Below are 11489 nucleotides of genomic sequence, written 5' to 3' on the forward strand. Positions count from 1 at the left end.
TTATTATTATTATTATTATTATTTTAATTTTCTTCGTGTTTGAAATCGCTAGCAGGCGGTATTCGGTTTGGCCGTAATAATAACAGTGCTTTTATACTGCTCGCATAGGACTGAAAAGTCCCTCGCCCTCCTGTTTACCAGGCGAGCGTCTTGACCACTACACCACCGAGGCAGGTCATTCTCATAGGCATTCCCTTCAATCCAACTCCTATGAATTTATACCAAAATACGACTTTGTACTCACTCTTCAACGGGACGGAGTTGACAATCTCCCGCAGATGGGTGTCCGGATTGAAGTTGGGCCTGAAGATGGCCTGAACCTCCTTCAGGAACCTGGTATGCACCTCTTTTTTTTAAAAGAGGTTTGACAGAGGGAGCTGTAACTGCTATGGTCTTATCGTCCCGAAATCGAAGAGAGAAGGAAGACAGGATAGGAGAAAGCCAGCCATTCCGAGAACGAACCTTATCCCATCAGGATAAAATCCGCCCCGGGCGGGAATCGAACCCGCGGCCTAGCGCTTACAAGCACACGCGCCACCAACCAAGCTAACTAGGCTGGCGCGATTACAAAATCTCCCACTGAAGAAATCTCCCTCAAAATGAGCTCTAACAAAATTGTACCAACTAAGCTGACTAGGCTGGCTATTAATTATCTTGATTTCAACCCTACTGTTTACCATCTTCCTCCGGACAAAGTAACTAAGCTAACTAGGCTGGCAACGCGCTTTAACTTTATCGAGCTTACCTATCATAGTTTGCAGTTCCTGTCCATCATTGTAAACTATCTTGTACAGGTCTTGGTTATTTGTGTTAATAGAATTCTTGATCGTACTCAAACTAAGCGTGCTTCGTTTTATCCATTCGATGGGTAGCGGAGGAGTCAGGTTTTGTCCGACAAAGTGCGAAGCCTTCACCTGGAATGAAAGAAATAATATTATCTAATATATAAGTAAAAATGAATATATTTATTTGTGTGTGTGTGTGTTTGTTCGAACTTTATGCCTGGCCAAACCGCTCACCCAATTGCTAAGAAACTTTGTCAACTTATTGCTTGCACTCCCGTGAAGGTTATAGGCTATTTTCCGGTTCGTTTTTGTTAAGCTACGCCGAGCGAGACCACTAAATGGGTGAGTGACATGAACGGCCATGCCTTTAAGGACTTACTAGCAGAAATCCGGAGCGAAGCGACGGATTTCGGCTGGTATTTTTATAAATAAAATACTTCGTCTAACATCATAAAACAGAAATAATAAAATATAATAATTATAGTTAAATGTAGCCTCCGTGGTTGAGTGGGTATCACACTAGGCTTGCACTCCGGAAGTTCAGGGCTTGATTTCCGGCGAAGTCGAAGTTTTTTCGGCTCTGTGCTTGAAGTGCACTCAGACTCTCGAGGACAAGTGAGTAGCTCCTTTAATCGTGTAGCGACCAGTGGCGGCATTATCAGTGTAGACTGATGAGTAGATGAAAATTAATAAAAGGAGCCACTTAGTAATGCTGTGATACCCACAAAAGTTGTGAAGAAACTTTCTGTTTTACCACAAAGATTTATGATTTCAGTTCATACTAATTTCACATAGAAAGGAAATTTAGGTACTCAAATAGATTTTGTGGCTGGTCGGATCTTCGAAGGGCAATTTGTAGTGACCACAAAAAGATAAAAACTAAAAAAAAAAAAATCAATAAAACTGGCGCAGCCATAATTAGGTAATGTACCCAATAAAATAATAATAATTTACCTTGGCGTTGGGATCAGATTGGATAGAGGTTAGCCGGGCATAGCCGTGAATAGAACAGTTGCTCGGGTTGAAGAACAAGAGGTAGACGGTTTTGCCTGAAAAAAAAAAAAAATAATAATAATAATAATAATAATCAAAAATTAAATTAAAATAAAAAAAAAAAAAAAAAAAACAGAAGAATATCTATGTTCCTGACAAAAGGGTCTAAAATATTTTAAAGGGAATCCAATGATCGTTCTAAATATCTTAAAGAGGAATTCCAGTAGGATTGATTTCAGATTCTTGAAACCTGACATTCGAATTGCGTCGAGATACTTATGTGAGAAAACCCTTGTAATTATGTAACTTTTTTGCCCGAACAGTCATCCCGTTGCGCAAATACCATCCACGCCCAACGTAGGCTTTACCTTTCCGACTCGCTTTGAACTGACTTTCGGCACATGATGTGCGAACGTAAAAGCCACACTCGAACAACATAGGACACATCGGTCACACTCATTCAGATACCAGCGCACGACCAACGTCGTAAGCTTACTTCTCGCCCAGCCTACTTAGCTTGGAAGGTAAGAGCGTCTGCCTATGTAGGCGCTAGGCCACTGCGGGGTTCGATTCACTGCTCGGGGCCGGATTTCTTATCGCTGAAGGGTATAAGTTTCGTTTTTCGGAACGGCTGGCTTTCTCCTATCCTGTCTTCCTTCTCTCTTCGCTTTCGGGACGATAAGACCTTAGCAGTTGGCAGTCCCTCTACTCAGACCTCTGGAAAAAGCTTACCTTTCTCGGCGGGCTTGCACAACTTTGGATAGCATTAGGACACATCGGTCACCCATCCAAAAAAACCAAACACGCCCAACGTAGCTTACCTTCGCGACTGCCTGCACTACTTTCGGCATCGTATGCGAACTAAAGGCCCACACTCGATTAACATAGGAAACCATCCAGGTTCTGGTATGTACTAGCTTCACAATGGAAATATTTGACAGGGCCGGAGTTCGAACCAAAGGACCCCAGGGTTCCTGAGGCACCGCCTTGCTGGTGGAGGGGACATGTAGTCCACGGAAGAGAGGTGGGAGAGGGGGACTTGCTCCCGATGTGTCACCTGAATGAAATAAAATACACTATGTTTAAGATTACGTGGTCACTTGCCAGTTTAGTTAGCATGAAGGTTGATAGGCCAGCCACTCACTATCACGAAGACCTGACAGGTACACCTAACACCTCATTAGGTCCTGGAGTCAGGTCTACCTGGTTTCATTAACCCATTTTTAGTCCGTCCCTCCTTTATTATTACTAATAATAAAAGGGTATAGTGGACGGACTATGTATTCGCTTCGGTGTCGTCTGCGTCTGAATGCCCATAGAAGGACATTATCCAAACCTAGTCGACCTTACCTATATATCAAATTAAAGTGCTTGTAAGGCCAGCATGTACAGCTTTAGTCCCGTCCTTCCTTTTATTATTACATAGTAATAAAAAAAGGTATAAGGGACGGGCTATTGTATTCGCTTCGGTGTCGTCTGTCTGTCGGTCGGTCGGTCTGTCCCCATAGAAGGAGTTATCCAAACCTGGTCGACCTATATATCAAATTAAAGGTCTTTTTACCAGGAACACGAAAATGGTGGTGCAAATTTTGTCCAGAAAACCATAAAGCCAAAAATCCAAAAAAACTGGTTTTTGGGGGATTTTTTTTACATTTTCTCACACAAATGAGCTCTGATCTTGAAATTTGACGCGACGACCTATGAACTCAAAGCGAGAAAGTTTTAGATAACACTTCGGTCGATCATTTAAGACCGGTTTTAGCGTTACCTATGTTAAGCTACGCCGAGCAAGGCCAATAAATGGATGGGTGACTTAAACCTTATATTGGGAATAAAGGGAGAACGGGCTCTAGTCTTGATTTTAAATCATTACATGAAAGTAAAATCGAAAAATCAGATCAAGAATAATAATAAACTGAATATTAGGTAGGTACATAGGTAGGTACTGATTTTCTCTAATCACTACGGGCTAAAAAAATTCCCGGAGGGACGGACCCTGCTTGTTTTTTTTTATCTCACCCAGATACGTATGATCGACAGTGGTACTCTTGGGTCGTTGTCCTATCCCAGTGGGCTGTCGCATATCGTAGTGTAGATCTTCATGGATAAGGGCTTGAACTATGTTGACTATAAGCATTTCGTCAGGCATTGTCAGTTGCTTATGGGGAGAGCGGAGTTTCTTCAGTAGGAGATGGTTCCTGGGGGAAAAAACGAAACGAGAACAGATTTGGACATCAATAAAAAAAAATCTGGTGTGAATTTAGCCAACACCTGAGAGCAGGCCAAGTATTTGGAAGTGTTATTTATACTTCAGAGATGGAAATTGTGGAGAAACGAGAACCTGCGTTTTCTATGTAAGATTATATTTGTGTTGAGTGTTGTTGTGAGCGCCACAGGAACATCACACGATTTTCCTTATCCTATTGAAAGATGCTTATTTGGGTGTTCTCTTATTGTAACTTTTACAATATATCCATCCGTTAAGACAGTAGAGCTGAAAACCACCAAAAAGCGGTCGAAAAGTGTCAAAAAGCTGTCAAAATAGGTTTGATAGAGGGAACTGTAACTCTGCCATGGTCTAATCGTTCCGAAATCGAAGAGAGAAGGATGACAGGATAGGAGACAGCCAGCCGTTCCGAGAAGGCGAGAACGCACCTCATTCCTTCAGAATAAAATCAGCCTCGGGCGGAATTCGAACCCGTGGCCTAGCGCTTACAAGGCAGACGCGCTACCAACCAATCTAACTAGGCTGGCTAAAACGAAATGAGAAAATATTTGGACACCAATAAAGAATTGGTCACGTTTGGTCCACGCGCTTGCTTGCCATGCAGAAGGTCCCGGGTTCGAATCCCACCATCGACAAAAATTTGTACTCGTTTTTCGATTCCAAATATTTCACATAATGAGTACCAAGTTCCAATAATATGGGTATGTAATGTACCTATGGGTATCTATTTTATTTAATGAGTTGAAAGTGAAATCTTTCCCATAGAATCTGTATTTCCTTGTGATAAGTAGATGATAGACATAAATTTTACTATTTTAAAGTGGTACCCATGTACCTAACTACACGTATAGGTATTTACATACTAAGTATCAGTTATTTTGTTCTTGAACTTGTATTTAAACAGTTAAAGTAGCAATAGGGGGTAAGTATAGGTAATTCAATGCTGCATTTATTCCATTCAATATTGTTCAATAATATTAGTAGGTAGTCAGTTTTAGCTGTTTCCAGAACCAGAAATTCACATGATTACTATTTCGAGATAATTATTCTTATAAGTGGCTAAGTACCTAAGGTAAAGACCTTGTTCTAGGTCTAATTAGAAATATCACAGTAGGTTTGCACACCAGAGTTCCCGGGTTTGATTCCCGGCGGGTTCCAAATTTTTTCGGCTCGTGCTTGGAGCTCGGGGTGCCTTGAACCTCGTGAGGACCAAAAAGTAACTATACTTTATTTGAGGTGGATGCATTTTTGGAGCCTGGCCTACAGGTAAAGGAGAAAAATTGAGCTCGAGATGGCGGAGGGGGCCTCCTACCTAAATATATCTACGGCTCTGGCTCTTAGGACCGAATGATGTGATCTGTGATGTTTGTCTTCTTCTATACTCGTAAACAACCACGAAGAGAAGGTTTGGTTCCCCACAAGACAACCATGTGTTCTTGTATAATACTGAGGTGTAGGTATATCTGATGGCACTTTACACTTGTATGTTACGTTTGTGTCGATGTCAGCATGCCAAGTACACTGAATCACGTGGGTGCCCCCCGTATGAAAACAATGGAGCTCTAGGTGGACCTTGACTTTATTATGGTTCGTGAGGCGGTTGCCCCGCACTCACTTGACCTATGCATTCTTCACCTAGAGCTTTAACCCTTTGGGGAACAGACTAGATTAAATCTGGGTGCTCATCGTCACCATAATGGACACAGAATGAAAAGCCTGTTTTTTTTTTTTTGTTTTGGTTTTTTAAAAAGATGAGTGTTTCACCGCCGTTTTTATTTCGTAGCGATGAAACAACTGCTACATTGGACGCTTGTGGTCTGTGTCGTAGCATGCCCATCCCGTAGTATGCCTCTCATCAGATGGGCGAGAAGAGACACAATACTTCCCATTTAGGTGCTGGCTCAACACGAGAACACCAGAAAGTAACCCGTTGAAATATTTGCAATCGAAAAACGAATACAAATTTTTGTCGATGGTGGGATTCGAACCCGGGACCTTCTGCATGGCAAGCAAGCGCGCTACCACTGGACCAACCGTGCCCCCTAAACTAGTGCCAAACTTGCCTGCAAGTCAACTAAGGAAGAGTTAAACAGTGTATTTTTCGCATATAAAACTAGTAAAACGAAGCAGGAAGAGACAGTTTAACCATGTTTTTTTTTCCCCATTTAATGGAGCGGTTGCATATGGGTAAAAATTATAAATAAATGGCCGATTCCTATGTTAAAAGTTGGGAAAAATCCAAATCTGACGTCAAAACTCCGAAAAAATAACTGTAAAAGGTCGAAAATTCAATTTTTATTTTCCGTTCTAATGAAAGAGTTCAAATATGTGTGACGTCAGACTTTACGCAGTGAGGCGGTTGCCCCGCACTCACTTGACCTATGCATTCTTCTTCACCTAGAGCTTTAACCCTTTGGGGAACAGACTAGATTAAAACTGGGTGCTCATCATCACCACAATTGACACAGAATGAAAAGCCTTATTTTCCTTTTGCAATTTCTCCTCTTCTGAAGCTCGTTTCCCCTCTTTTGGTGTCATAGTGCTTGCACTAAACCATAATATAATAGGAAAAAGACAGGAAACGAGCTTTAAAGGTGTGTCCACACATACAGTCTACCGGCCGTCGATGGACATCGATTGATGTCGATTGAAACCGTACACTGCCCTGACAACACAGATTCTTCTCGTCGATCGACGACCAGTCGACTATGTGTGGGCACAACTGTGTTCCAGGAAAGGTTAATCTCGGCTGAAGTGGATGACTCTAGAAAGGTGACGGGTGGATGCTGCATTGGCTTCAAGTTTCAATGAGGTGATATTTTCAAGCAAAGGTCACAACTCTGGCATAAAGTTCTATGTCGAACGATCCACGGAGAATTGGCCTCTTTCACTTTTCTTTAATAACAGCATTGTTTGAGGCTCCACAACGTTCGTAAACTGTGGAAGAGCAACAAATCTTCGCCGTGCTGTTGTAGAGAAACATCGCAATGCTTTTTCGGTGATAGAATGAGATCATGAAACATCTATAGAATGAATGAAATGAATTGAACGAAAATGAATTAATGAACATGAACTTCTGTACTTCAGAAGGCATGATTTACGTGATTGTAGGTACTCGCAGCAAAGCCAACCTTTTCCTGTTTCTGTCGGTATTAGGAGATTTCAAGATGACTTACCCTCGAAAAATTCCCAGATCAGAGGGTAATTCAGAGGCCCAGCCTAGTTAGCTTAGTTGGTAGTGCGTCTGCTTTGTAAGCGCTGATGTAAAAGGATAAAAGCTAGCACGTTGAATGAAGTTAAGCAACGTTGCAAGTGGTTGGTATCCGGATGGGTGACCATCTGGACAATCGCGTGCTGCTAGCTTTTCCCGGTCCCACTCAGGTTTTGATATTAATGTGAAGAGGCGAGTTAAAGGTCGTTTAGACGCTCAGTCCCGGACTGCCGTCCAAGTTTGATGAAAGTTTGAGCGTGTAAACACTAGTCTGATGGTTTGCACAAATGTTTGCGCAAACCAAAAAAATCTTCTAATACTTGTCAGAGATTTTTACGTCAAACCCGGTTTGCACAAACCCAGTTTAAACGTGTAAACACCTGTTCAGTCCATACCTCAAACCTCAAGCCTCCCGTCAGTCCTCACTCAGTTTTTGTGATAACAACAGTGTTTTTCTAATTAAAACTGGAGAGAACGGAGCACACACAGACACAGAACAGGCAAGTGACAAGGCGAGAATTATCACAAGACTGAGGTTTGTGCAAACCGGGACTGAACGTTTGGACGCGAGCTGATTTCTGTCACACTGGACTGCAGTCCGGGACTGAGCGTCTAAACGGCCCTTTAGCTTATACTTACATAGAGGATAAGTAGTAGGTAAGTATAGGTAACTACCTATTAGACACAATATCGTTTTCTGAAGGTTCAAAACCTGGAACCTTCAAGATCAAAAACTATCTGATAAACAGCACTTCCCCCAATGATCGCAAGATATGGAGAGAGGAGACACCAAAATTAAATAAATAACAATAATGATGAAATAAATAATATTAATCAAGGTCCTCCGAGACTTTCGATAGGATAGCACCAGTTTAATGTTTCCAATGATTCTATTTAGATACCTATTATCCTACGTGTACTCAGCCTAGGTACAGAGAGTAGGTGATGCTCATTGAAGTACTCAGCCTAGGTGCTCATTGAAAATAAGTTGTTGGAAAGTTCACACCCTCTTCCAGTCCTTTGATAGAGGGAACTGTAACGGTACTTTTCAGTCTCATCCTAGCAATATAAATGAGGTATATTCTAATTGAGGAACTGTAACTGCTAAAGTCTTATCGTCCCGGAAGCGAAGAGAGAAGGAAGACAGGATATAGGAGTAGGAGAAAGCCAGCCCATCCGAGAACGAACATTGTCTGTTTAGGATTAAATCCGCCTCGGCCGGGAATCGAACCCGCGACCAGGGCTTTTGAAGGCAGACGCGCTATCTGCGAAAATTCTCACTACTTTAAAATATGTATCTATAGTAATTTTTATCAAAAGTGCAAAGTTTCAAGCTGGAATAAGAACTCCTAGGTCTATGCGACATAATCCACGTTACAAACAAACAGGATGCTATTAGGACCTGAGAGGTCGCCCTGGTGTACTCTCAACACTTAACAAACTTTGCGCACTTCACAATCGACCTTCGAACTTCAAAAATAAATATTGAAGAAAAATCAAACACATCTGAACATGCTCAACAAGTCACGATGGAAAACTTTAAGTACCCAACACGCCTTAAACGGCGAACAAGCGTGTATGTCTGTTTGTGTATGTGTTTCCAGTCACCTATCAAAATAATTCCAACACTAGGCTCTTTGATTACGCTTCGAAGCGATCCGAACGCTATTTGAAGACACATTTATTATTTTTAATTGCAAATCTCCAAATGTCCAGGAGATGGAGTCACCATTTCGCCATTATGTGGTTGTCACAGTACCAAGGCCACTGCCATAGTATTGCCTCTTTGAACGACAACAGAGAGCATCTGTCGAAGATGTTGCAAAGACCTGATGTCACCAGACACTGCCTTATTAATGAGAGGTCAATGGGGCCCGGGCCCCCCCTCAGGCTTCATCTTTGGTCCTTTACTGTGTCTGCGAAAATGTGGAGCACACACACCCCCTTCCCGTTACATCGTTGTTTAGACTCTTGAACCACCCCTCGACAAAATCCTGGATACGGCCCTGTCAAAAGATAGTGTCGTAGAACTCATAAATGTCATCATAAGAGATCGAACCCGTCACTGTTAGTCTCTAAACCTATCTGAGGTCCATCTGCTGAGTCTATTTATAGTAAAATTATTACAATCATTCACCCTATTTCAATAGGTATACAGACAACCCACGTCTTTTCCTATGTAATGTTTAATGTTATCAAGCCCAGAATAGCTATAGGTTTGTCTGGATAACCTAGCTTCATAGTAAAAAGCTTTAATGAAAGCTATAGACATCAGCGTGAGGCAATTGTTACGCCTAAACTGACGCAAAGCTATGTGAAGCTGAAAATGAAGTCATAACAATTAACGTTAAAAGTTATGAAATTACGGTACATCCTAGAAGAAAAGTGTAAATGTGCAAAATGTAGGAAATAAAAATACAAACAACTTTTTAATTAATTAATTCTCAAAAAAATTTACTGGGAACGCGATATTGTGAGAAAACCTCTTTTTGGCCGCCATATTGGAAATGGTTCTCATGGATAGCGTCAGCACAATAGAATTGTCATCACCACGTAACAGTAGCCAATCGTCCAGTTTCAGTACAGAACTATGGTCAGAGGCGTGGTCGTCTTCTTCTGAATCCGAATCTTCATTGTGACCTCCTGTCAAACCTGAGAAAAAAAATAAAAAAATATACATATTGTTACAATCCTACAGTTCACAAAAAACTTTCAACATTAAAAATGTTAATGGTCAGAAATGGTAAGAGAAAAATAAGATAATTCACTTTCAAAGTCTGCGGAATGACACAAAACCGAGATTAGTTGAAATTTAAGAGCTGCATTTTCCTATGAAATTGATTGGCTATTGAGGGCGCGCCATATTGAATTTGCTATGGTTTAAGTACTGTCACTCCAAAAGAGGAAAAAAAAGGACTGAAATAGGCTTCAGAAGAGGGAATATAACGAAAGAAAAATACGACTCGGGCAGACACAAGTATTTCCGATTTGACTCCGGAAAATCAGTCAGTCAAAAGCCAAATTTGTGTCCGGGATGTATTGATAGATCCGTGTCAGACAGGTTCAACCATAAAAAACAGGCAGGATAAGGCACTTAAGGCAGTCAGCAGTCAGGACTCAGGACGAAGTCGCAAAGGTCTAAGCATAATATTGAGAAGTTAAACACAAAATCACAAAAACCTGACAAGTAAACTCACTATAAAACGGTACACAACAGGACATGACAAAGTTGTGAGAAGTTATGCATAAGAATTTAACTCACTATCGGGCGGTATAAGACAATCCGGGCCCAGTCGCATAGGTCCGGCAAACATAGCAACGGCCAGCGGAGTTACCACGGTACAAGTCTTCACATGGACCAGATTCCCAGTTCGGCTCATTTCTTCGTAAATCAACCAATCAGAAGCCAGGCCCTGGACGGCCTTGGTGTGGGCAGTGGAAGCTTTGGTTTCCGGCTCAAAATGAGCTTCTCGAAGAATGGAAGCCGGGTGGAGTAGGATCTTGGGCTCTTTCCTGAAAGGGACAAATAGGAAACGTAAGGCCAGTCAGTCACTATCAGGTAGACCTGACAAGAAGACCTTTCTAGCCGTGCCTGTCAGTGCCCTAAATCACCAAAGTATGGAAAAGTATTTACAATTCCATATTTCGATATGATTCGTCCAAATTCAAAATTCTGCTTTTCATGGAGCTCTAAGGGTTAGGTGGTAGAGAACGCCTAAGGCGTTAACCTCGCCTAGTGGTTGCCTTCCACTCAACTCTGATAATCGAGCTCTAAGGGTTAGGTGGTAGAGAACGCCTAAGGCGTTAACCTCGCCTAGTGGTTGCCTTCCACTCGAGAGTCTATTATTATTATAATAATAATAATACCTAGTACACAACAAACTCCAAGTCATGGCTTATTCACCGAACGATAGTAAGTTCTACGTTTTAACTCAACAGTTTCGACACTTTTGCATTTGGTTTAGATGTTTGTTGCCAGCCTAGTTAGCTTAGTTGGTAGTGCGTCTGCCTTGTAAGCGCTAGGCCGCGGGTTCGATTCCCGCCCGGGGCGGATTTATACCTAGTACACAACAAACTCCAAGTCATGGCTTATTCACCGAACGATAGTAAGTTCTACGTTTTAACTCAACAGTTTCGACACTTTTGCATTTGGTTTAGATGTTTGTTGCCAGCCGAATGGGAAGTATTGTGTCTTTTCTCGCCCATCTGATGAGAGGCATACTACGGGATGGACATGCTACGACACAGGCCACATGCGTCTAATGTAGCAGTT

The 11489-nt window shown here is 41.8% G+C and overlaps 1 protein-coding gene across 1 annotated transcript in view; it reads right to left on the bottom strand.

The window, feature by feature from the left end:
- Positions 1-11489, bottom strand: part of LOC103505335 (3'-5' RNA helicase YTHDC2-like) — a 37786-nt gene that overhangs the window by 8055 nt on the left and 18242 nt on the right. The window contains exons 13-20 of the mRNA XM_026820668.1: positions 10479-10729; positions 9711-9868; positions 9448-9536; positions 3798-3976; positions 2672-2835; positions 2600-2639; positions 1740-1834; positions 746-914 (exon numbers count right to left, since the gene is read on the bottom strand). Coding sequence (XP_026676469.1) covers positions 746-914; positions 1740-1834; positions 2600-2639; positions 2672-2835; positions 3798-3976; positions 9448-9536; positions 9711-9868; positions 10479-10729 — 1145 coding nt within the window. The remainder of the gene's footprint in view (positions 1-745; positions 915-1739; positions 1835-2599; positions 2640-2671; positions 2836-3797; positions 3977-9447; positions 9537-9710; positions 9869-10478; positions 10730-11489) is intronic.

The sequence above is a fragment of the Diaphorina citri genome, unplaced genomic scaffold (assembly GCF_000475195.1).
Source record: "Diaphorina citri unplaced genomic scaffold, Diaci psyllid genome assembly version 1.1 scaffold165, whole genome shotgun sequence".
Taxonomy (NCBI): domain Eukaryota; kingdom Metazoa; phylum Arthropoda; class Insecta; order Hemiptera; family Psyllidae; genus Diaphorina; species Diaphorina citri.